The following is a 25,931-nucleotide window of genomic DNA, read 5'->3' as shown; positions in this document are numbered from 1 at the left end:
CAGGACCCTCGCAACCAAATTCTGATTAACTAACTCATAACCTTTATTTCCTCCCATTCATAAAGGCTCTCCAAACCCAAGAGAAAAAGGTGGAAAAGCTGAGATAAGAAGACTAGTGCTGGGGAAAGCTTGAGAGTTTTACATAAGACAGCTTGGCCAGGAGATCACCAGCCTACTAGCAGCTCACCAAATGACAGAGTTAGAGCCTGTGGGGTGGGGTGGGCGTCTCAGGCCTGAGCTGGGCTTCTGCTGCTCTTCGTGGAGTGGGATGAGGGAGGGAAAAGAGAGGAAGCAATAATTATATTATTCTTAAAAACTGGCCAAAGTCAGCCCCCAAAGACACCCAGAGCCTCATCTGTCTGTCTCCTGGATTCTTGCCTCACCCTTCCCAGATAAGATTGCTTCAACCTTCCTTCCTTTGAAGCACAAAATCATAAGATATTAACATTCCCCCAAAACGTCTTTAAAATGCTGTAATGCAGAATAAAACTGGGAAACAGACAGGGTAAAACAAAGCTGGCTCAACAGTGTATATAAGCCAATTCTGGGAAGAAACATTTATTTCATTTCTTAAAAACATTAAATGAGAAACTTTCCATGACATCTAGACAGAGAGCTTCCCCTGATTCTACCACAACATCTGGCCTGGAAAAGAGAAGACAGAGAGAGGTCACATGTGAAGGGTAGCCCTATAGACCATGGCCTACTAGCTGTGTGGCCCCAGAGGACAGGTCTAACTCCACGACAGGATACCTCCCAAGCTTTCTTCTCTCTGCCTCCTACCATCTCTCCCTAGGTCACCACCCAACACTCTGGCTGGAAAAAAAAGCATCTTTGTGATTGGTACTCAGCAGGCAAAGTTACTGGTTCACACATGATGCATAGATAGCAAAAATGGATTCCAAAGCAAAGTCTGATGTGAGCCCTTGCCTGTGCCTTCCCAACATCAAGGGAGAGGAGTTTGGCTGAGCAAAGAGGAGGCTCCTGGAGAAAGAGAAAGAAAGGTCATCTGGGCAAAGACATGAGGGAAGGAAGCATGGTAGACTTCCTTTATAATCTTGGACTGAATAAGTCTCTACTAACAAAATCCAGGAGTCACAGAAGAAAATATTGGCAAATTCAAACACACACACGCAAAAAATCTTCTGCATGGCAAAGAACACCATAAGCTAAGTCAAAGGCAAACAACAAGGTAGGAGAAGTAATTGCAATTCCTGTCTCAGACAGAGGGTTAATCTCTCTAATATATAAAGACCTCCTAGAAATCGATAAAACAAAGACACAACTCAAAAGAGAAGTGAGCAAAGAATATTAATAGACAGTTCACAGAAAACGCAGTACAAATGGCTTTTAAGCAAGTGAAAGATGCCCAACCTCATACATAACAAAAGAATGCAAATTAAACCCTTGAGGAGAAATATATAAAGAATTCTCATAACTCAATATTCAGAAGACAAATAACTCCATAAAAAAATGGAAAAGAGATTTGAAAAGACACTTCACAATAGTTTATAAATGGCCAAGCACATGAAAAGATGCTCAACATCATTAATCATCAGGGAAATGAAAATTAAATCTACATTAGATTCTACTATATACCCACTAGAATAGCTAAAATTTAAAAGACAGTCCAAAGTATTGATAAAAATGTAAAGCTATTGCACTTCATTGATGGGAGTGTGAAATGATACAACTACTCTGGAAAGCAATTGGCTAGTTTCTTATCAAGTTAAACATACTTGCAGCCCAAGTCCCTGGCTCTTCAGCCTTGAGGCTCCACTGAAAAAGTATTATTTCCATCTGTCGTCCCTTCTCCCCCTTCCTCCCAGATCTCCTTGTCTAGTGCTGGACACACTCAGCAAATAGGGTTCACGGTGGTCATGGAGGTAGTGGCCTGGGTGCCAAGGGTGGGGTCAGGCCGAGCTGCATGCCCATCTCCTTCTGCTAGGTTCCCAGCCTGTCAAGGCCCCTACTTATCCCCATCTTCCCGAGGATTGAGGAAAAAGGCAAAGAGCAGCCTGGAGATTTGGGAGTTGCCAGCTCCATGCTTCTCAGTTCTGTCCACAGAGCCAGGGCCTGCGGCTTGGTCAGATTTCCATCACGGAGTATGAGCTGCCTCCATCAATCTGAGGGCCAGCCATTCCTAGGTCCCCCACTCCTGCCTCATCTATGTGAGGATGGACGATGCAGTCCCCTGCCTAGTGTCCTCCCAGGCTCTGGGCCCCAGTGTTCCTCTCTGCTACAAGCCCAAAATGACAGAAAACTCCCCAGCTCTGGTCTCAGCTCCTGTTTGCCCCTCTGGAAGAAAGACTCAGAGCCTTGAGGCTCAGCTCCAGGGGTAAAAATCTCCCAACCTCAGCACCCTGGCCCTCCCAGAGGTAAGCCAACAGCCCCAAACTGAAGCCTGGATGGCCCTCTATGGCATAACCTAATTTGACTTCCTTTCTAGTTCAGCTCTGTCTCCAACAGGGGCACTGCCTTCATTAATATGGTTGAGCCTGGAGCCAGCCACTGCCTGCCAAGCCTCCAGCTAATTGGAAATTGATGAGGCTAAGCGGTTGTTCCATTAGGGGGATCATGGAAATCCCCCCACCAAGAGGTGATTCTGGTTGGTGTTAAGATAACCTCTACCATCCAGAACCAGAACTGGGGACCCCTAAAGGGGCTGCCTCTGGGAGGTTAGGATGATGCTCCTGGCTTGAGGCTCTGTGTTTGGGCATCTGACTGTCTGGTAAATGGGAAAGGCCTGCCTGAGGCCCCGGCCCAAGGCACCATCGGTGATGGAGGAACAGAGTCGAGCAGCGCCCTGGGTAGCAATACCCAGGCCTGGCTCACTGTCACCACACCTAACCAGCTGTCCCACCACACTGCCTGCGAGATCCCATGAATGGGACGGCCACATGGGAGGAATCTGTGGTCCTAGCTGATGTCCCCACTGGCAGTTCCTAGACAAAGGCCCAGATACCTGCTGATGGAGAAAGAACGGTCATCTTTCAAGATGTGTCCCAGTAAGAGCAAACTGCCACCGCCACCCTTCCTACTCTCCCATTGCCCTGCAGGGACCCCCCGCTCCTCTCTCATGAGCTGTGACTCCACAGGGGTCAAGACAGAAGCATTGAGCCCCCAACCAGGGACTGTAGCTTGGACCCCAAGCTGAGGAGCCAAGCCCCCCCCATCATGTCCCATCCTCTGCTCAAAGCCAGGCCTGCTATTGGAGGTACACTCAGCCTGTGTATGAAAGCAATGACTGAGAGCTCCCAGGAACCCCTGCCTGTAGAAGCCCCTGTTGTCTGTGTCCTCAGAGCCGGGATACCCGATCTTTGATCCTTGGGACAGAAATGTCTAGCTCAGGCCCTAAAGGGCTAATACAGGAGGGGGCACTCAAATACCCCACTTTTATCTGACTAAGGACACACCCTGGGAGGCTCTACACCTATCAGCCCAACACCCAAGTGGTAACCTCTGGGGGCTGCCTGCCTGCCTCCCTACCCACCTCCAGCTTCCACACCTCAGACAAGTGTCTTCTGTCCCAGCCTTCCAAGGAGGGGCTCAAGGGAGGGGGCTCTCTTCCTTCGCTGTGGCACCTGCTGCCTATTATACTTCCTTCCTCTCTGCCTCTGCCCCAGAGGCTTCTCTTGGAGAGACAGCCCCTGCAAACTCGTGCTCCCCTCTCTGGGTCTCTCCATCTCTCCCCCACCCTGCACTCACTCATTCACACCCCCCATCTTTCTTTCCAGGGGCTGAGAGTCTCTCTGCCTTGGCTCTCAGCCGAATGATTGAACGCTCTAATATATTTGCCAGGAACTGTCTCTACAGCTCTGGCCTCAGTAACTCACACAGCAGCAGTCTACTGGGATGTGTATAATTCAGTGTTGAGAGGGCCCTGGGATGTGCTGTTTGAGATAAAACTGCTGTGAAGGAAGCTTGGAGCAGATCAAAGCAGGCCAGGGAGAGTCCGTGTGGGAGGCAGGGCCCTGCCCCGTGCTGGCTGTGCCTTAGAATCATCAGAGGAGCTTTCAAAACGTTTGTTCCCCAGGCCCAGCCCAGACCAATTAAATAAAGCATTGGGATTTTTAAAAAGCTTCCCTGGTGTTTCTAAAGTTCACCCAGAGATGAGATCAGCAGAGCCATCCATGGCTGGTGGGGAGGGAGAGAAAGGATGGGAGCACCCTGGGCCAAGGGGTGTCCGGCCCATCACACACCTCCCTTTCAAGGCCATGCAAATGTCCAACACCAGAAGTCAAGGGGACAGTAAATGTACCTGGCTCTAAAGGTGGCCCTGCCAAACTTATTGGTTCTGGAGGCAGAGTGGGGGCTCCTGCTGCTCAGATATCCCAGAGAGTAAACAGAGAAAGGGGCACAGAAGCAGCCTGAGCCTCATGACTTTGTATCCTTTCTTCCACTTCCTTATGCCCAAACCACCATCCTCACCCTCTAAAGTCCTCCTGGAACCGGACAACAATGGGTCCGGGCTGCCTGTCACCACCTGAGCCAATTAAGCAGACAGGGTTGAATTGTATATGAGAGTTTATTCCAATATTGCTGGCAATACAGGAGAGCAGTGAGGGTCATCCACGAAAACCTGCTCTACACACACACACCACCACCACCACCCCCCATAAGCCAGCTCCTTTTTTGGTAGAAGGACAAAGATCACCTGGGAAAGTAGGAATTACAGGCTTGGGGAAGTAGGCAAGGTATAATGCTAACAGGTCACATCCATGTGGGCTGGGGGCGCAAAGGGCCCGTGCCTGGAGTATTCCATTGTTTCGGGAACAAGGCTGTTAATCTTTCCATGACAATAGGCAGTTCTCAGAAAAAGAGAATGGACTGCATTCCAAGGGTAATTCCCATGTCCTGGGGCGTACAACTCCCAGCCAGGTTAGAAAGTGCTTTTTCTAATTAGAACAGAACAATCACAATTAACAACATAATAATTTTTATAACTATAGCTAACAATCACAGTCAACTGAACATGATTAACATCTCTGCCCCTAACACTCTCAGCGCAAATGGCACCTTCTATTCACTCAACAAACACATACACTGCACCTACTGTGCACCAGGCCCAGGTTTCTGGAGTGGGAGCTGGAAACATGGTTCCTGCCTGAAGCTGCCCACAAGCAGAGGGACCCTGGAATCACAGACAGTATGGGAAGTGCTATGGGGGTCCTGGGAGCCCAGAGGCAGGGCTCTTACATCAACCGGGGTCCTCGCAAGGGGGGTTGAGGTTTTCTGGGGGGATGTGACACGTGAGCCAAGTTTCAAGAGGCACTAAGGTCCCTGGATGCTTTCTCAGCAGAGTGTATGTATATTGGACACCATCTAGTGGACAGTAGGGCAACTTATTTCCAGGCTGTAGAATAAACTCCTCAAGCCCTAAGCAAGCTTCCTAATATCCAGTATTAAGTACAGAGCCAGATTTTAAAAGCAAAGATTACTCGTAACCCCACAATTAGGTCAATGTCGCAAAGGAGATTTACAGCCTACAGGCACCCTACATACCACTGTGCTAGGTACAGAGTTTCAAAAATGAGCCAAGTTGCCTTTGTCCTCAAGGATTCCCAGGTTAGATGTATAAACCAGCTCTGTGAGCAGATTATTATAAAACAGGATTTGGCGTATGGCTGAGGAGAATCCATGAGTTTAGACGAGGCTCTGGGCAGCTTTGAGAGAAGGCTTCTTTGGTCATGATCCCAGGGCACAGGCCCTGGTTGTAGAGAGGGAGGGGCCTTGCCTTCCATGCCCCATTTGCGGTATAATACAGGTGACCAAGCACATTTTGGGTAGACCTGGTTCCCTGAGTCTGAATCATCACAGACCTGCTCACTGCCACTTCTTTATACCCCTGGCCACGCCTTCACCTCACAAGTAGAGAATGCCTCTTTCTAGAACACTAGCCCTGATTCACATAAATTAATCGTGCTCCTATTGGGACAGTGTGGGGAAGGCATGGACTAGAGCAGCTGCGCTCTCTCCCACTCCGACACTCAGCAGCTGGGTGACCTTTGAAAAATCTCATTACCTCTGGCCTCAGCTGTAAATCCAGGAGACCAGACACAGCTCCAAGATCCCTCCCTGGTTAAAAAGTGTGTAGATTTTGCTGCATGTTATTGGTTCCTCCCTGGCTGAGAGGCACTTGCAGAAAACCACCAGTGAGTGTGCATGGATGGGTGAAGCATCGAATCGATGTTTCTCTCCCCCCTCACCTTCCTCTCTCTCTAAAATCAATAAATAATTTTAAAAATAAATAAATAAAAGAACAGAGGACTAAAAATAAGATTGGCCCCGTCAACTAAGAGAACAGGGCAAAGAGCTTCAAAGTAGAAGAGAGGAAATAAAAATCTACATTTCTATGTCTTTGCTCTCACTTGAGAAATGAACTTGCTGCAAGCACTTCAGTTCCCACGTGGGCCCCAGAGCTGCAGCCCACGCTGTGATCCCCCGGCCGTCCTTTCTAGAATGTCTCCTTCCATCACAACAAAGCCCCGTTACTGACAGAAAAGCAGCACCCAGGACGGTTGCGTGGGCTTGGAGGGGACATCGCTTGCTGAGGCTGAGGCAATTGTGAGTTTCTTTAGGTCGGCCTTGTGTTTTAAAATAACTGGGCTTATTTGCTCCGTGAGAAATGTGCTCAGGAGCAAATGGCCTGTGTGTGGTGGAGGCAGCCATGGAAACTGAGCCTTCTCTGCCTCTCACACTTGCACAGACTGGGCCTCCACCCACCCACCACAGTCTCCCTTAAGCATTCCTTCCTTCATCATGCAAGAGCATCTAGGCTCACTCTGAATAAACCAGGCCACATGATGCACCGTAAAGAGCATTTGGAAGTTAGGGGCAAACAGGGAAATAAAGTAAGACATGTCTACATCATTAAAAGAAACAAACCTACAAAGCTCAGAGTAAACATCATGGGCAATATTTTTAAATGGGCACAAAGGTAGTACAGGAAATTCACAGAAGAAGAAATTGAAATAGCCGATGGAATATAAAAACAACAAAGTACATCATGCATTCAAAATCTGAAGACTATAGCCAGAGCTCAACTCAGGATAAAGTATATAGCCTTAAATACACATCGGGAAAAAATAAAAATAAATAAATGACAACTCAGGGTGGGGGAGTGGAGGGAGATGATGAAATAGAACTTTCATCTTTTGCTCTGTACACTTTTGTCTGATCTAAATCAGCTCTGCCCAAAAGAAACACAATGCAAGACACATACATAACTTTGAATTTTTATTAGTCACATTTAAAAAGTAAAAGGAAACAAAATTAATTTTAATAATGTATTTTATTTAACCCAATATTATTTAGCCCAATATTTCCAAAATAGTATCATTTCAACGTGTAATTGATAGAAAGAAATGACTGAGGTATTTTACTTTTTTTTTTTATATAGCCTTCAAACTCCAATGTGCATTTATACTTACAGCCCATCTCAATTCAAACTCGTCCCTCAGAAGTGCTCAGTAGCCATGTTGCTAGTGGCTGCTGTATTGGACAGAGCAGATCTCAATATCTGACAGAAATAGGAAAACTCTCTATAAATGAAATAAATGCAAATGACCTTATCATCCCTCCAGACAAATCATCAAAGTATGGTTCATCTATATTGTGAATTTGCATATAGCTGTTAAAGGAATGAAGGGTCCCCTTTTTTGACAGGAATGGATATCTCTGGGATATTTTAAAAATTAGGGTATGATATGCACATAATAAAATCTCAAACTGTGTGTGTGTGTGTGTGTGTAGGAAGAATCCGACAGGATATAGGCTAAACTATAAACTGATGTGTGATGATGTCCTGGGTGTGGGAGTAGGGAGAAATTGAGAGCAAAAAAAGCTTTCACCCTTTATTTGATTTATGCCTATTTTATTTAATTGTTTTGTTTGTTTTTGTTTACTTTTATGAAGGGAAAACCACAATAAAGTCCTTAAGCTCCTGACTCTGTCTCTCTCTCACATCCTGTCCCCCCAGCAAGGCAACAGGATTTGGGCTCAGGAGTTCCTCAGGCATCTCTGGAGACAGTGAGCCCAGGGGACATTTCCTTGCTCCTGCTCAGCACCCCCATCCCCACACTACACCAGGAACTGGGGTTCCTTAGGAGCTGGATGGGCAACTGAGAGTAACAGGCACCTAAAACATCCAGAGAAAATTGAGGATATGCTTTAAAAACAGAAATTTGATTAAATAAATATTTTCTGAGGGCCAACTAAATGACAGGCATCAAGCTGGCATAGGGGGGAAAAGTTGAGTAAAACAGAGTTTCTGCCAAGGAAGAGCTGAAAGGGAGGGAGGGAGCCAGCTGTGGACACAGCTGACAATAGTCCGAGTGACCATTTAGGAATGGCATCTTTGTCAAGCCAGAGGCCAAATGATCATGCCTGACTCAGTTATTCTCTAAGGAAATTCTTTTATTTGTCCTGTGATATAATCCATTTATTCTATTTACCTCCAACATATCCAACAGGTCACTAACTTCAGATTCTTGCCTGTGTCACAATCTGCTTGCCTACTCAACATCCATGTCTCTGAAGACCCTAGCCTTCTTCCTCTCTGCTTAAACAAGATTTATGAATTTCATTCACCCTATTTGTTTTTCGTCTCCAATACAGAGCTGAATATTTTCAAACACAGCACACTCCTTTATAACGTTTTAAATGAATAGAATAAATTGCATAGGATTGAAAAAGAAACCAGTTATATAAAAATATAGTCCTACATTAAATAACAAGATCTAGTAGCAGCAGGTCCTTTAATGACCGAACTTCAAGCAGTGATGAGCTTAAGGACACTGAGTGGTCGCCAACCCCTGTAAAGTGATATGAAGACATCTGTGATGACTTTGCTGCCAAAGTCACAGGGACTGTTTACACTCCCGGGGTTTGTATTCATGCATTTAAAATTCATAATGAAGGCGACGCTAGATTTCAGTTAGCACCCCTCCGAGGGACAGCCAGGGTTGCAAACCAGCCACCTTCCCCGAGCCGGCCCAGGGCCTTCCAGACCTGGCCGCCCTCGGGGGACAGAGGACACGCTTATTAAAAGGGAATGAGGGTAGGATTAATTGGGAGAGCGTGTCAGCCTTCCAGCCACCAAAATGGTTAAAGGGGCGGTGCCCGATGCTCCCAAGAGCTGCAGGCGCGGAGCAAACTTAAGCCGGTCTCGCAGCCCCAGCGGCCCGCCCAGCTCGCGCAGCCGCAGGCGCCGGGGAAGCACCGCCCCCTCGCGGCCGGCAGGGGGCGCGCGCGCCGGAGGCCCCGCCCCTTGAAAGCGTGCGCCGGGGGCGTTCCGGCCGCCAGGCAGCAGTAATCTATCCGGGAGCGGCGGGTGGTCGACGCGACGTGCTCGGCGGCGGCTGTGGGCGCTCGGGCTCCTGAGGGGTGCGGGCTGACGGACGCACGCACGCACGCACGCACGCGAGGGGCGGTGAGGCGGCCGGGCGGCGAGGCGGCGGGGCGGCTGCAGTGTGTCTGGAGGCGGCGGCGGCGGCGGGCTCCTGGAGCTGCAGCGGCTCGTGCGGGAGGATGGCGGAGGCCTCGGACAAGCTCTACCGGGTCGAGTACGCCAAGAGCGGACGCGCCTCCTGCAAGAAATGCAGCGAAAGCATCCCCAAGGACTCGCTCCGGATGGCCATCATGGTGCAGGTGCCCGCGTGCGGGCCGCTTTGTGCGCGGCGGGGCTTCCGCGTCCGGGGCGGTGGGGGGAGGGCCGGCCGGGGGCCGCGGGAGCCCGCGTGGGGCCTGTGGGCGCCGCCGCTCCCCGCCCGGCGCGCAGCCCGTGGAGCGGACCCTCCGGACGGCTTCGCTGGGTTTGCAGGAAAAGCCCGGGAAATGGAGTCGGGGCGTGAGGGTGGGGGCGTCTTGCTTTGTGGAAAAATGAGGAACCGTTTCTGTTATTACCATTGGCCCCGGGGCGGGGGCGGGGGTGGGATGTGTGCGTGGTCTTTGGAGGCTCGTGCGGTTTCTCCCGACCTTGTTCTGGAAGGTTTTTGTCCTACATTGATGGCGACGACTGGCGTGAGAGGCTTTTTTCAAACCTATTTTTGGCTATCGTTTCAACGCCGGCTCCTCAACCTCATTTTTTTTTTTAATTATGCAAAACTATGCAAGGCCGTTGTTTCTCTCCAGTGCGTTTGCTTTGGGCCTGATTTTTTTTTTTTTTTTTTAATTTAAAATAACATTTCCCCCAAACTTTCCAGGTTCACAGTCCCGTTCTCTTGCTGCAATTTGCAGCTATTCGGTCTGAGTAAGTGGCTTGGGGGGGGGGGTGTCCACATCGGGACCTCTTGACAGCTTATGGATCCCCTCCCGAGCTCCCTTAGGCTTCAGAGAGCCGGGGGGTGTTGGAGTGCTTTGTGAGGTGTGTTTGAAGGCCCTGCCAGGGGGTTCCTGCCTCTTCCAGCTTCTATCTTGCTCATGTCTGTCTGCCTGTGTAATCTTGATTCTCACCTGCCCTGTCTCCCCAGCTCCAACATAAAACTTTATAATCCAAGCTTAGTGCTCACGGTCAAGGTAACTTGATTTTCCTTCCCTGGGGTGAGGGGATCATGTGTTTTGGGAATGACTATATTTTCAGTACTACTGGGGTGAAGGGGGAGTGGGTATAAGTACTTAGGTTTTCTCATTTCCTGACCTGGCGGGGACTGGGACTCTCAGGGCTTACCTAGCTTAGTACAGGACAGATGGTACTTAATCATTCAATAAACACTTACTGAGCACCTACTGGGTTCCAGGTACTAGAGGCACAAAGAGCGGTTCAGCCGTTGGGAAGCTTCAGTTTGGTTAGAAGAAAGGTGATTCGTAAACATTGCTGTCCAGGGGTGGATGCCACCTGATGGAGCGGTGCCTTAGGCGTTGTGTGCCCAGGATGGGAGCTTGGTCAGGAGTCCTTGCATTCAGTCTGCACACTGAAGTGGCTGGAAGGCGAGGATGAATTAGAAGACCCACCATCTGAAGAGCCACATATCCACTAAATGTCTTTGAATGTATGGGCGGCTGAGCCTAAGAAGCTCTCTTCTCGTGTAGGGAGCCCTTAACCTGGGGTCTGTGGGGTGTGGGTAGAAGGTCCATGAGTTTAGATGAGAACCCATTTGCATCTCCCTTTTCATTAACCTCTAGGTAGAAGTCATTATTTCCTTCAGTTATGAGCATAAGCCACAAAGGCGTATTAGCAGTACTTGTGATTTTTGTCACCATTGGTAATTACAGATATTTGCGTGTCACTTTACATTTGTTGGGGATTTCTCTGTCATTTACGCACGCCCATCACTGTTTCAAGGTAACAGTAGTTAAGTGGGTGCTGGATCTTGTTATTTAACGCTTTAAATCTCATGGGTTACTGTATTAGAGGAAGCTTTTAAAATGTTTTGGTAACTATTTCAATATAATCGGTTCCCTTTGTAAACCTATGTCTTTTGTCCTGCATTTTTAAATATTCTGAGAAAGGGACATCCATAGACTTTGCTAGGTGGCTAAAGAGGACCCTGTCTATTGAGGACAGACAGAAAACCTAAGTACAGCCAGTGAGATGAGCAAGGACTCTGTGGGGAGTAAAGAAGGGGGGTAACTCTGTCTGGGGGAGTTGGGATGGCTCCATTGAGCAGTCAGTTCAAGAACCAAATAAACTTGAACATTCTAGGCCCTCTTTTGGCACACTTAATTGTGAATGAGATTATTACTAAAAGTAAGTGTGGTTGTCCCTAATTGTAATTAGGGAATGGAGTTTTAATTCAGAATGTAAAGTTGTCCTCTAGGCTGAGCTGGTGGGGACCAGAAAGAAAGAAGCCATTCATTTCCCACTAGGATTTAAAAACCTTCTTTTACATTTGTATGGGAGGATTGTTCTGGGAGTATCAAATACCTGATACTTTAGCTGGTGTGCCCTGGGGCAGCCTTGAGGGGGATGAACTGGGAGGAGGTTGTGGTGAGCCATTTGTTCTTCTGTCCTGGGAGGGTTAAGGCACACATTGTCCTCACGCAGGGTTTGGTAATGGTCCTTTGCTCTTTGGGGTCGGCGGGCAGTGGAGTGGCCAGATGAGGACCCTGATATGGGATAGGTGCTCAGTACACAGAGATTCTGCTGCTTGCCAGAGCCATTTGGCTGCCAAATGATAGCCATAGTCTTGTGACCTTGGTCTAGTTCGCTTCTTGTGATACCATTCTCAGTCCTAAGGTCTAGGGTAAAACTTTGCTTTGGTTAAAGGTTCTTCTATTGAGGGAGAGGAGGGCCCCAATCACTCATGCATGGGGACACAGCACCGAGACCAAGGTTTAAGGGACAGGTGTGAGGCCCTGGCAGAGCCAAGAAGGTATGGCACAGTCACGAGTTCTAGTGTGGGGGCAAAGCCACTGAGCCATGTGCCCTCCTTTGCATGGGCATTGCAGAAGAGGGGTAGACAAGGGGTATCCAGACAGGAAGAAGAGCCAGGCGGAGGCCACTGCTGATGTGTACAAGATGGCCGGATGCTTAAGGGTGTGTCTGTTGCCTTGGTGAAAGTTTGAGAGCCAGAACACGACTCTACTCTGAAGTGCCATTTGTTTGGTTTGGGAGACCTCTTTTCCACAGCAGGGATCCCCCTCCTTCCTTCTTCCCTCCAGACTTAGGATATTCCACAAATGCCCACTATGAGCAGGCTTTGCCCAATGCCAGCAAGGTGGGCATTGTGCCTTTCAGGGAGCTTAACCCAGTGCAGGACAGGCATTGATCAAATAATCACCCAAATGGATCATTCGGAACTGTGGAAACTGTGGGAGGGGCCTTAGGGTTACCCGAGAAAGTACTGTTTGCTCTGAATAGGACCGGGAGAATTCTGGGCTGAGGAAACAGCTGATGCTGTTGTAAACAGGCTGTGTGATGCTGAGGAGTCCTTGCCATGCTCACCTTTAACCTTCCATTTTAATCTATTAAGTCTAGAAAGAGGCCTCTCACATAGTGGGCGAGGGCTAGTTGGGAGACCTTGTTACTGCTTTTTCACAATATTTCCCCTGTCCCCACAACTCTATCCTAAAAGTTCTATATGGTATTTACTTTTCATGCCATCTTAATATTTTTATTTCATCTGCGTGACATTTGGCTTTATGTTAGTATATAAAAGCATATGTTTGAGGCCTCCCTTGCTTTAGTCAGAACCACTTGTGTGTTTTTAAGTAGCTCTTCCTACCCAGCATTATAGTGGAAAGAACCGTGGTGTCAGGGCTGCCTTTGTGGACACCACCTCCCCCAGGCATCTATGAAATGGGAGTGCTAGTTTCCACCCAGACCCAGTTGTGTGTGCCACAGACCAAATAAACACCAGTGTTTATTCCACTGTCCCCGTCATTATCACCTTTCTGTAAAGCCTGGGAGCGCCTGGCACTGTGACACTGAAAGGCCTGATAACTGTCTAGTCAGTACCAACCCGAGTGAGGCTTCAAAGGAAAGAAAACCTGCCGTGAGAAGTGAACCCCCTTTCCTGCAGCAGGAAATGGAACTTCCTAAAGGCCTGTGAGCAAGCTGACAGTCTAGCTACAGGTCTGGGAGTTCTGTTGGCTGCTCTCACTGGCCTGCCTCCCTAATCCGTTCTTTCTCGCTCATAGAAGTTCACTCCTTCCACTCGCATCTGTGTGACTGCTACGGGCCTGCCACTCTCCTGACACATTTTCTCTGCCTTGCTCATTGTCTGGGACTGGCTCCTTGTTCTAACTATAGAGGCACTTACAGAGCACTTTCGGGGCCACACAGGCCCTCTGAGTCCAGGCCTGACTCTCCCATGCAGACACAGTGAGGTCTTGTGTGCATTTTAGTATGCTCAGAAGTAAAGTATGTCATTGAAACTTATTAGCCTGTGGTTAAAAAGGTTCATGGGCAGAATCCTATTCAAAAATGCCGCCATTCCCATGGATGTCCCATGTCCTGCAAGTGTTGGCTCAGTAGGCAGCAGCTTTCTTAGCTGTAGGGGAAGAGCCTGAAGAGAAATGTAGAATGGGCGGCTGCTGTTTCTCATCTGTTTGCAACTTTCCCGGGGCCATGTGGGGACATGGGCAAGGCTGCCTTCGTTTCACAGATAAAACAAGGGCTTGATGTGTTACAGTGCTGAGGGCGGGGCTTTAGGTTGCATTGGAGATTAACTAACTGTTCATTTACCTCCCTCTGATTCTCATCTTTCTAGTCACCCATGTTCGATGGCAAAGTCCCACACTGGTACCATTTCTCCTGCTTCTGGAAGGTTGGCCACTCCATCTGGCAGCCTGACGTCGAGGTGGATGGGTTCTCTGAGCTGAGGTGGGACGACCAGCAGAAAGTTAAGAAGACTGCAGAGGCTGGAGGAGTGACAGGTGCGTGTACACAAGGGGGGCAGCGAGTGTGACTCCCAACCTCAGAGATTCCAGGGGGCCTTTTCCAAGAGAGCAAAGAAAAAGTTCTTCAGCTCACCCCTCCCTGTTTCACACATGTGTGTACAGAGAACAAAGTGGCCATGTTACTTCAGCCACACCTCATTGACCCAGCTTTGTCCTATTGCAGGTTATTTTATTGTTCCAGATGCCTGAAATGTTGTTTTAATAGGGTACTTTTTAGAGCAGTTTTAGGTTCACAGCAAAATTAAAGTGTAGAGAGTGCCCGTATTCCTCCTGACTCCACAGAAGCATGGCCTTCCCACCATCAACGTCCTCCACCAGAGGAGTAATTCTGTTCCCATCAGTGGACTTGCATTAGCACATTACCATCACCCAAAGTCCATAGTTTACATTAGCATTCACTCGTGTCATCTACAAACAGACAACTTATATCAGAAAAGAATCTAGCTTTTATCCCAAATACTTGGCTATTTACCCCCAAGACTATTGAATGATTCAGCCTTTTCCCATTAATTAGAAATGCCATCCATACTGTATGCTGTCTTACATATACTTGTGTCTGTATCAAGGTACTCCCTTTAGCAAGCCGGTGTGGCTCATCGGTTGAGCGTGGACCTGTGATCCAGGAGATCGCGGTTTGATTCCTGGTCAGGGCACATGCCCGGGTTTTGGGCTTGATCGCAGCAGGGGGCAAGCAGGCGGCAGCAGATCAATGACTCTCTCATCATTGATGTTTCTGTCTCTCTCCCTCTCCCTTCCTTTCTCTGAAATGAATAAAAAATACTTTTTTTTAAAAAAAAGATATCCCCTATAATTCAACATTTAACTTTAATCAATATACATACTTTCCATAGTGAGGGAAGGGGGCTGCAGAGGAAGTGGAGAGACGGGGAAAGTGGGATGACCACCAGCTAACATTGTGCTGTTTCCAAGAGCCTACCTGAGAAAGGTTTTTATTTTATTGCCAGAAGAGCTCTGTTAACCAGCCACAGTGGTTAGAAATGGCGTAGATGAAATGGACCAACCTTGATCACCCAGAACACCAGGTGCCATAGTAGAGGAACCCCAGGGAGGTGGAAGTGGAGGATAGGGACACTGGAGCTACACCGAGGCTGTTGAGATAAGTGTTGCTGTGTTTGATTCTTCAGGTAAAGGCCAGGGTGGAGTTGGCGGCAAGATGGAGAAGACACTGGGTGACTTTGCCGCAGAGTATGCCAAGTCTAATAGAAGCACGTGCAAGGGCTGTATGGAAAAGATAAATAAGGTAAGAACTTAGGAATTCAAATGCCTGACTCTGGATTTCTTACATTGGATAGCTCAAAAGAAAAATAGGGGCTTTACGTTTTAGCTCAACACTAGTGGTTAAAAACAAAGTGGAGATCTTAGTAGAGACAGGAGGTGACAATGACTTTTCTTCCAGTCAGGTCGGTCTCTAAAACTCACAGTCCAGGCCTCGTATCTATAACTGCATCCACTCTTAGGAAACTGGATTGGGGGTGGGGCGGGGAAGTTTGGAAAGCATTTACCCGAGGGGGTCTCTTCTGGGCTTGGCAGTGGCTGAGAAGAGGTTGTTGGTCTGTGTTTTGTGGTAGGATTAAGTTTAAGGAGTGGGTTTGTTCCCTGGTGTGAGCCTCCAGGTTTGTTCTACTTCACTAGCGGAACTTCATTAACCACCCTTTTCTACCAGTTGTCGTCCCTGAAGTGTGACAGCCATTTGGGAAGAATAGATGTTCTCCGAGTAGCAGGGGGACAGGAATGGAAGGACTGGCCTATGCCCTCCAGCCTCGTCACCCTTCCCTGAGCTTATACAAATAATTCTGTTCGATTAGTGTAAGGTTCCTGCTCCCTGGGAGTATTGGAGGTGAGCCAGTGGGTTTTAGAAAGGAAAATCATGACATCGTTAGATCTTCTCCAGCTACCTTTAACCAATGTAAATTTGAGGCAAAAGTTTAGGTTCTGTGGGGAATATCAGAAGCTGTGTGCTGTTGAGTATCGCTTGGCCTGAAATGGGGTTTTGCGGAGCATCGGCACCCTTCTAGGGCTCACAGGCATGGAACTCTCCTAGGAATGTCAGGCCTGGAACTGTGAATCTGGGCAGGATGGAAGAACTAGATGCAACAGACTGAAGATGGGGGGCGGGGGCAGAAAATCCCTGCTGGAACAGGGGCCTATTGTGGCTCCTGGGCCTGGGGTACAGTGTCCCAGCTGTGCCCCAGCCTACTGTATTAGGTGTTCTTATGCCTGCTCCAAGTCAGCAAAACATTCTCATGAAAATGTTATGTCCACCAATGGTCGTTGGTGCCAATTTAACTGACAGAAATCCCCAATTTGGGGTGCGGTTAAGAAGGAAACTTCATTCAGTGCAAACAACTCATGGTGGGTGATACAGCACAGCTGTGAAACACAGCACCATAAGAGCCAGAGAAATGCAGTCTTATTTTCGGTGGTCTCCTAGCCAGAGGGGAGCTGGCTTATATGGACACACATTTCCATCCCTGGTCCCTGATTGTTCCATTCTCTGCAGATGAGGACTCCCAAATTCTCAGTTTGATTGGTCCAAAAGGCACTATCCTGATTGATCAGAAAAAGGCACTCTGGTCAGAACCATGCAGCTCTGATTGGATGGGGAAAGCAGTTCTATTGGTTGAAATAGGATTCCAGGAACTCCTTTATAAGTGCTGTCTCAGGTGGCAGAAACACAGTGTAGGCAGGTAGGCAGTTCAGTGCAGGCCTCTCTCTGAAGCGCAGTGTGTATTAGACGCCCCCCTCTAGAAATAGCTGCTAGGCTCTGTGGTTTTTTTTTTTTGAAAAAAATTGGAGCCTAGTTAGCCACCAGGAGCCCTTCTTTGTAGGTGTCTTCCTTCTAAGGATTCAGTTAACAGTTCCTTGACTTGCCCAGCCAGATAGGTAGCTAGTTGAAGTTGAGCCCACTAAAAATGGGGGGGCAGGGACTTGAGGGTAACACATAATCACTGGTGACATAAAAGAGCTAAAACCTCCCAGCAGTCCTCATGTCACCTTTGAGGTGGACCTGAGGCCCCTCGCTGGCTAGAGCTTGGGCTGGCTTGGTTACAGCCAGTCCCTCATGTCTCGCCATCCTTTCTTGTCTCTCTCAGTACCACGTGTGGTTTTTCCTATAGGGCCAGGTGCGCCTGTCCAAGAAGATGCTGGACCCAGAGAAGCCCCAGCTGGGCATGATCGACCGCTGGTACCACCCAGGCTGCTTTGTTCAGAACAGGGAGGAGTTGGGTTTCCGGCCCGAATACAGTGCGAGCCAGCTCAAGGGCTTCAGCCTGCTTGCTCCTGAGGATAAGGAAGCCCTGGAGAAGCAGCTCCCAGGAGTCAAAAGTGAAGGGTGGGTGGAGGGCCATGGGGAGTGTAAGGGGGGTTCAGTGAGGAGCTTGATGGAGGCCCAGAGACCCCTCAGATTCCATGCCACTCCTGTGTTTCCCCTTGCTGACCTTGAGAAAGCCAGGAATGCAGACCAAGGGATGGTGACAACTCAGCTCTGCCTCTTCCCCAGCTCTGGTAGTGGAAGACAGCAGGGAAGGGCTGCAGGGTGCTTCTGGTGGTCTGATCCCGTGGCCCCTGCATGACCCACTTTCCTGCCCCCATGGCCTCCTCCTGTGTGGACGATTTCCTTTGTGTCTGGGTGTTTCTGAGAAAGGTTCTGAGAGGATCCTGACAGCTTTTTAATGGCGTGCAAAGGGGGCAGTCGATAAGACATTCCCTGGTTTAGAGTTTAGAATGGTATGGGTTTCATATGTTGGTAACGTTTAGGATGGGAAGACCTACCAATAACTTATCTTGAGTCCATGGGCACTTCTTATTCTTTCCAGGTTTCCCTCTGCTGGTCCTTTACCCCCAGTCTAGCATTGCTTGGTAGTAAGTACACCAAGGGAGATGTGGCAGGGCCATTGTGTGCACCGGACTCCTGGGACAGTGACCATGCACCACTGTATTAGGATCAGGGTGACCCTGACATTGACAGGTGGCTGTCCTGCATTATTTTATTTATTTACTTATTTATTTACTTATTTATTTATTATTAAATATATCTTCATTGATTTCAGAGAGAGAGGGAGGAAGAGAGAAACATCAATGATGAGAGTTGTCATTGATTGCTGCCTCCTGCACACCCCTGCTGGGGATCAAGCCTGCAACCTGGGCATGTGCCCTGACCGAGAATCAAACTACAATCTCCTGGGTCATAGGTCAATGCGCAACCGCTGAGTCACGATGGCTGGGCTATCCTGCATCATTTTAGTTCATAGCACACAGCATGTGTGGCTCACGACTCTACAAAAACCGGGAAATCGAGCCTGTGGAGTAAATCCCCAGGGCATTCATTGCAGCACACGGTGTAGGTATAAGGATACATAAGCTCATGCACATGAGCAACCACCAGAATTGATGGAGCTTTTGGCACGTGAGGCATTGTGCTAAACAATTTACGCGGGATATTTCATTTAACTATCGCCACAGTCCTATCGGGTAGATGGTATTCTTTTCTGGTTTTATGGATGAGGGAGAATGTAAGGGTTTGACTCAGGTTTGTGTGATGGCTGAAACAGAGTCTTAAACGTTATGGTTGTCCTGCCTTGTTTTTAAGGCCTGCTGATGACCCTTAGTGCCCACCTTACATCAGGGATGACACTGCTGAATTTGGTCAGCAGTGTTTGCTGAGGCAGACTAGTGAGCAATGCCTAGACTGTCATTTGTTTGGGCTTTTAATTAGCAGTGCAGCCTCACCTCACAACAGCCTCTTGGCCTTCCGAGCAGCCCTATGCTTTAGTTTGAAAGGTTCAGCCCCTGCGCTTGGGCTATATCTTTCTGCCTCTCAGCTACAGGCTTTCTTCTAGCATCATCCCTACGAGGAATCTTCCAGGCTGTCTCGTTTGTGTCAAGAGGTACATGGGATTTTTGACATCAGATGGAGCCTGAGCCCTGGATCCTGACTGGGTTGTTACAAGGCTCTGGAGTAACCCTGAGATCCCTCCTTGCAGTAGAGTATGTTCTGAAGGGGATGAAGCTAGTGTAAACACTGCCTGAGAAGACCTCAAGTAGGGCCTGCAGAGGAGAGTTGAGATAACAAAATACTGTGTCACCCAAGTTGTTAGATTTCAGAGTTTTCATGGCTCTGGTTCTCTTACATCCTGCATCTCTTTCAGAAAGAGGAAAGGCGATGAGGTAGATGGAGTGGACCAAGTTCCCAAGAAGAAATCTAAAAAAGAGAAAGACAAGGATAGTAAGCTTGAAAAGGCCCTCAAGGTGAGTTCTGAGCTGTGTGTCTCCTTTCGCCATTCTGTCTCAGTTTTCTTTCCTCATTCTGGGAAAAGTTCAAGGAGGTGTGTGTCCCACGTACCAAGACCTTTCGGGATTCCCAAATTGATAGCTGTTGTTTCAAGCATGGCGTTTTGCCCAGCCGGCGTGGCTCAGTGGTTGAGCATCAACCTATGATCGAGGAGATGCAGTTCAATTCCCGGTCAGGGCACACACCCAGGTTGTGGGCTCGATCCCTATTAGGGGGCGTGCAGAAGGCAGCCAATCAATGACTCATCATTGATGTTTCTATCTCTCTCTCTCTCTCTCTCTAAAACCAATAAAGACATTTTTTTTAATAAATAAGTAAAAATAATAAAAGCATAGCTTTTCCCCCAGGTGGTTTTCTTCCTCTCAAAGACACAGTTCTTATTTGAAGGGTAAGCCACTTTAGACTCCAGTGCCAGACCAGCAGCCAGGCTCAGGCAGGAGTGGAGAAGTCATTCCCCACTTACCAGCCCCATACTGAGATGGTAGATTCGTCCTTCAACCTCGCAGTACATCACTGCATCCTGGACCTGTAGAGTCACTTGTGAACATTGGAAATTGAATATTAAATTTAAGGAAGCCAAAGGTTCTTAGCTTAGACAGATGCCTTGAAGAGACAAAGTAGTTTCTTTTCTTTTAATGAAGATCTCTTGTTTTTAAAAAAGGAATAAAAGGCATTATAGTAAAGAGCAGGCGACTACCCATTAAATCAGTAGTCATTGTCAGAGATTCATCACTCTGACACGTGCATTGAAACAAAGCACAAATTATTAATCAGAAAATGATAGCTGTTTGGGGAACTAGAGGAGAACATTCAGTCTCTTTTAGGAACTTGATTTCCATGAGATGTCTGCTTGGCGCTCTTATGTGAGTATTCAATTTTTGGCAGTGGTATAAAAATTAGAAGCAATTTCTGATCTTGTTCCAGTTTGGTAAGAAATTGCTGTGATTGCCCTTAGTAAAAAATGGTCCAGATGTGACTCCAATAGCGCTATGGTGCTATTTTGCACTGAGTAAGTAGGTGTTTGGCATCCCCCCATGCACTCTCAGATTGGCGGAGAGCAGTCACACCCACCTCCCTTAGGTACCAGATGTTGGGCTGATAAACCTGAAGGCTTCCAGGCTCTTTCCTATGGCTCCTAGTGTTTGTGAATGATTGATTTCAGGGACCCTGGTTCCTGGACACAGCCTTCCCTATGTCCCTCAGTGGTCGCCTCCCCACCTTCCACTGTGTTCTTGAGCGAGCGTGCTCTGGGTTTACTTTGGCATCCATAGGACTAGGACTGGAAGTACACTTCTGTATTGATGAGACCATCTTCGGAGGGCAGCTTAGCTAAGGATGTGGTTGGAGACAAGCAAGACTGGTGGGATTTCCTCCAGTTGTTGGGTTTCTTTCTTTGAAAAGAGCTGGTCTCTCAGCGGCTGGGTCTTGTCCATAGGCCCAGAATGACCTGATCTGGAACATCAAGGATGAGCTAAAGAAAGTGTGTTCGACGAATGACCTGAAAGAGCTGCTCATCTTCAACAAGCAGCAAGTGCCCTCCGGGGAGTCGGCGGTGAGCTGCCTTTGTGTTAAGTGAGACGCGTGGGAGGCAACCAGGTTGCTGTGGAGTGACTGTCCTTTCGGACTCTGGGAGGCCCTCCGATTGAACACCTGCTGGTATTAATTGGGAGGAGTAACAATTCCATAGTTGTGTTGCATGGTCATTACCATCGTGGTCACCATTTCCCGGGGGCAGGCTCTCCCAAGCCCTTTCGGATCTTACACAAGGTAGCCCTTGGTTTAGAATTTTGCTGAGGAGTGAAGTGGGCCTTATATTTGTCTTCTATCTTCATGCCACACTTGCCTGAGGAACTCTCTCTGCTGCCTTCTGCCCACACTGCCAAGAGCTGTGAGGTCTGCGGAGAGAGTAGAGACCACCTTGTGAGACCAGTTTCCCCAGCAGGCCCTGCCCTGTCCTCTCCCTCACTAGTGGAAAGGTTGGCTCTGTTTCTTGTGCAGAAGCAGTGGGTGCTCTGGCTCTCCCTTTATTTCTAAGTCACTGAGGGAAGTGGGAACTGCAGGAATATGCATGGACTTAAAGTACGAAAACCTAAGCCCCACCTGTAAACCAGCTGGCCAAGGGATCCTAGCAAGCCTCGGGGCAAGCCCTCTCTTCTGTTCGTGCCGTCTGTGCAGATTCTTCATCCCACATCGGTAACATCATTTTCTGTAGCCACTCCTTTTCTCTCCAACATGTTTTTTCACTGGCTTCAGATCTTGGACCGCGTAGCTGATGGCATAGTATTCGGTGCCCTCCTTCCCTGCGAGGAATGCTCGGGCCAGCTGGTCTTCAAGAGCGATGCTTATTACTGTACCGGGGATGTCACTGCCTGGACCAAGTGTATGGTTAAGACACAGACACCCAACCGGAAGGAGTGGGTGACTCCAAAGGTAAGGGGGCAAGATCCTGGGATCTGTTGGCAGGAAAACAATGATCCCCTCACTCCAGGCCACCACAACTGCAGGATAATGTTCCTCAGACTTCTTTACAGCTGATCCAGCCTCATAATTAGAATATAACATATTATTTGTTCAATGAGTTTAAAAACTACACAAATGTAGAACCAAAGCATTTCTAACTGGAGTATAGGTTTGTTGAGTTGGTGTAAAATCTTTTTGCTTGCAAAGACCGTGGGTTATTTCTATTTGTGTTCATCAAGTGCTTGCTCTGTGCCAGGCACTGATCTAATAGGCACAGGGGACATATGGTGAATAAATGGATAATAATTTCTGCCTTTATGTTAGAAGACTTTTCCTTAAGGATGTTTACTTGCCTTGGTGCTAGAGGGGGAGCTGGGTCCAGAGTTCAGACATCATCTGTTGATCTCTACTGTAATAGAACTACCTATTGAATTCTTAGGTGCAAGACCTCAATCGAGGAACCTCATTTGGAACTGTGTTGGTGGGGGGCTGACAATGTCTTTGGGGACTTGGCTGCTGGAAGGACTCCATCTGTGTCCTCAAACTCAGCTTGAGCTGGTGCCCAGCTGCCTGGGGCAGAGTCGTGGCTGCCACTAACTAGGACCTGGGATTTGATCTTTATCAGATTCTCTGTCCTTGTGCATACTTTTTTCTAAGAAGGGTAGGGAATTGCCTTGATTTCCACCTGAGTAATGATCTCTCTCCCGCTGTGTGCAGTCTTTGGGGGGCTTTTGGTCATGGGATGGGCACCTGAACTCAGAGAGGCCTGTTGATTCTTGAGCACAACTTGAGAATGAGGCTTAGAAGTGGTAGTCAGGTTTCAGCAGTGGTTCCCAGATTGTAAACTAATTTTTAATTTATTTTTATTTTTTTCAGCATCCACAGTAGCAGCTCTATTATAAACTTAGAAGTACTAGAAATAAGCACCATATCTGTAATACCGTATTTCATACTAGAAGCCTCACATTTTTTTACGTTATTCTTTATTGTAAAAAGAAACAAGAGATTTTAAAATTTGGACAAGAGAAATTATCTTTGCTCTATCAAGTGGTTATTTCAAGGGAGAGCTGGTTTCTTAACTGAAACTTAAATTCTTTAGGAATTCCGAGAAATCCCTTACCTCAAGAAATTGAAGGTCAAAAAGCAGGACCGTATATTTCCCCCAGAGACCAGTGCCCCAGTGGTGGCAGCACCACCGCCTTCCACAGCTTCTGCGCCTGCTACTGTGAACTCTTCTGCCCCACCAGGTAGAGCTCCAGGGCTGGGTGGAGGTGGGGGGTAGGCTGAGGCCCTGTTCTTTGGGAAAACAGGATATCTTCCTCAGTTCGCTATTGCTGATCCGGTGAGGAAGCCCTGTCACACTCCCCTCTGCAGGAAAAGGGAGGTTGGGAGGGAAGCTCCTAAGAAAGGCCAGGTAGATAGCCTTACCTGGAATGGTAATCAGTGTATCCTGCCCAACTGTCCTACTGAGCATCTCTCCAGGTCTCACTTTCCTGCCTCTGGGTAGCCCTGCACCCATCAGTCATCCTGAGCCTGATGCGGTGCTGCGGTCCCATGCATACAGATACCTGCTGTATATATTGTAGCAGAGGAAGTTACTGATCAGTATTTGTGAGAAATACTCCACACCAAGAAAGATGGTGAGGTCAGTTTGTGTTTTCGTCAGGAGAAGAGCCCCACTGCCTTTGTTTACTCAAGGGACATGTGGAGGGCTTGCAGGACTTTTCCCTGTGGCACCTCTTGTTTTAGGAATGTGTCGCCAGCACTGCATTCCCATCAGCTACAAATAAGGCATGCCCCTGTCCCAGGGATTTCTGACCTGGGTTTAGTGCTGGATAGCTCAAATGCTAGGGTTTTCTTTTTGCCTGAAATCGGTTGTCTCCGTTTATTGTGATCAAAGCTTTGAGTGACTGTCGTGAAGAAGTCTAATTTTTTTAGTGTGGTTAATTACTAGGCTTTGCATAAGAAATTGCAGGTCTTAGATGTGAAATGGGAGGAGAGGAGGAGAGGAATGAAAGTAATTGGGTGTTCATGTGACCTACCTCTTCGCTCCTCATCCACTGCTAGCCTCCTGGTCCCTGGTCCCCACGCTCCAAATACAGCCTTTTTGTGCCCAGGGATGAGTGCAGCTGCTTCGGTGGCATTCTGCTGTCCTGTCCTCTGTTTTCCTACTAGCCTTTTACTTCTGTTTTCATAGACTTCCCTCAGGAGAAGCTGATGAGAGGGGTGCTGAGGCTGCCCAGGGGCCCCATAGCCTGTCCTGGGTTTTCCCCGGGGAACAGCCTGTCACGATTGTGTTCTGCCATCCCAGATAAGCCATTGTCCAACATGAGGATCCTGACTCTTGGGAAACTGTCCCGGAACAAGGATGAAGTGAAGGCCACGGTCGAGAAACTCGGGGGGAAGTTGACAGGGACAGCCAACAAAGCCTCCCTGTGCATCAGCACCAGAAGTGAGTTTAATCTTATTTGTAAACCCGAGATACTGCTCTGTCTCCTGTGATTGCAATGGGGATTAAGTGTGGTGATGTGCTTAACACAGTGTCTCACGCAGACAGGGCCATTGCTCTGCTTCTGTAGGAAGGGCGGCCAGCTGTGCACCTTATCCGGCTGCTCTGGGCTGTAGCATATTCACATGCCCTCTAGTCCCTGCTAGAGACTGGAGGCTACTGTTCTAATCACCTAGCCCTCTGCTGCAAGGTGTTAGTAGGCGTGCTGCCCAAACAAAAGTTGGCAACTTAAGTACATTTGGGAAGTGTAGTTAAAGTTAAAGGTAAGTAGGTTTCTTTGTAGCATTATTATATTGATGACTGTTGTAATCAATCTCTAAGACCAGAGAAGTGATATATAGCATTTTCTAAACATATTTGACTTCAGAGTCCTTTTTCTGTGGAATGTTTCTGAACATCTTATTCTGTAGAATGGTCTAGAGAAGGTGACATTAATTCATCACACCTTAGAGGAAGGGGGGTGTTGCTGGTAAGAGTTGTGGAAATTGCCTAAGAGCACTAGATTTGGAAGGAATGGAGGGCGGTGGGTGAAGAGGGTTTGGAAGTAATCAGTAAATATGACTAGTAATTTGGGATTTAAGATTTGTTTTAAATTTGTTTAGCTTTTCTTTTTTTCTTTCCTGATTTGAACAGAGGAGGTGGAAAAGATGAATAAAAAGATGGAGGAAGTAAAAGAGGGCAACATTCGAGTTGTGTCTGAGGATTTCCTCCAGGACATTGCCGCCTCAGCCAAGAGCTTTCAGGAGCTGGTCTCAGCCCACATCTTGTCTCCCTGGGGTGCTGAGGTGAAGGTCGAGCCTGTTGCAGTTGTGGCCCCAAAAGGGAAGTCAGCTGCAGTCTCCAAAAAGAGCAAGTGCCCTGTCAAGGAGGAAGGTGAGGCCCTGAGCTGCTGTCCCCGGGGCTAAGAGCCAGTTATGCTAGTGGCCCCATTCTGTCCTAGGTCCTGGCCTGTCCCATGTCTGCCTATGCGGAACTTCACCCTTTATGCCCCTGAAATGGCCCGGGGTGGTGGAAAGTACACAGGTGCCATGTTGGCATATGATACAAGTGAAAATGACCACTTGTCTGCCTTCCAGATTCTCTTTTCAATTTAATGTTCACATTTCTCTGTCCCCTCCCAAGGAAACAACAAATCTGAAAAGACAGTGAAATTAACTCTTAAAGGAGGAGCTGCTGTTGATCCTGATTCTGGTGAGCAAACAGGGATGGGGTGAGCAGGGTGGCGCCTTCCTTTGCGCTCGTGCCTCCTCACATGGCCCCCCAACCGTCCTGTCCTGATAATAGGCACATCTTGTGGGGAACCTCCCA

General features: G+C 48.1%; 1 protein-coding gene across 1 annotated transcript in view; it reads left to right on the top strand.

Moving 5' to 3' along the window:
- Window positions 1–9,279: 9,279 nt before the first annotated feature.
- PARP1 (poly(ADP-ribose) polymerase 1) overlaps window positions 9,280–25,931 on the top strand; it is a 32,067-nt gene continuing 15,415 nt past the window's right edge. The window contains exons 1-11 of the mRNA XM_081124132.1: window positions 9,280–9,651; window positions 14,154–14,319; window positions 15,489–15,604; window positions 17,481–17,695; window positions 19,512–19,611; window positions 21,090–21,206; window positions 21,908–22,084; window positions 23,214–23,361; window positions 24,426–24,566; window positions 25,257–25,496; window positions 25,746–25,814. Coding sequence (XP_080980258.1) covers window positions 9,532–9,651; window positions 14,154–14,319; window positions 15,489–15,604; window positions 17,481–17,695; window positions 19,512–19,611; window positions 21,090–21,206; window positions 21,908–22,084; window positions 23,214–23,361; window positions 24,426–24,566; window positions 25,257–25,496; window positions 25,746–25,814 — 1,609 coding nt within the window. The 5' untranslated portion in view covers window positions 9,280–9,531. The remainder of the gene's footprint in view (window positions 9,652–14,153; window positions 14,320–15,488; window positions 15,605–17,480; window positions 17,696–19,511; window positions 19,612–21,089; window positions 21,207–21,907; window positions 22,085–23,213; window positions 23,362–24,425; window positions 24,567–25,256; window positions 25,497–25,745; window positions 25,815–25,931) is intronic.

This window comes from Miniopterus schreibersii (assembly GCF_964146895.1).
Source record: "Miniopterus schreibersii genome assembly, chromosome: 21".
Lineage (NCBI taxonomy): Eukaryota > Metazoa > Chordata > Mammalia > Chiroptera > Miniopteridae > Miniopterus > Miniopterus schreibersii.
Note: the sequence above shows the minus strand (reverse complement) of the source record. Positions and strands in the feature narration are given on the sequence as shown.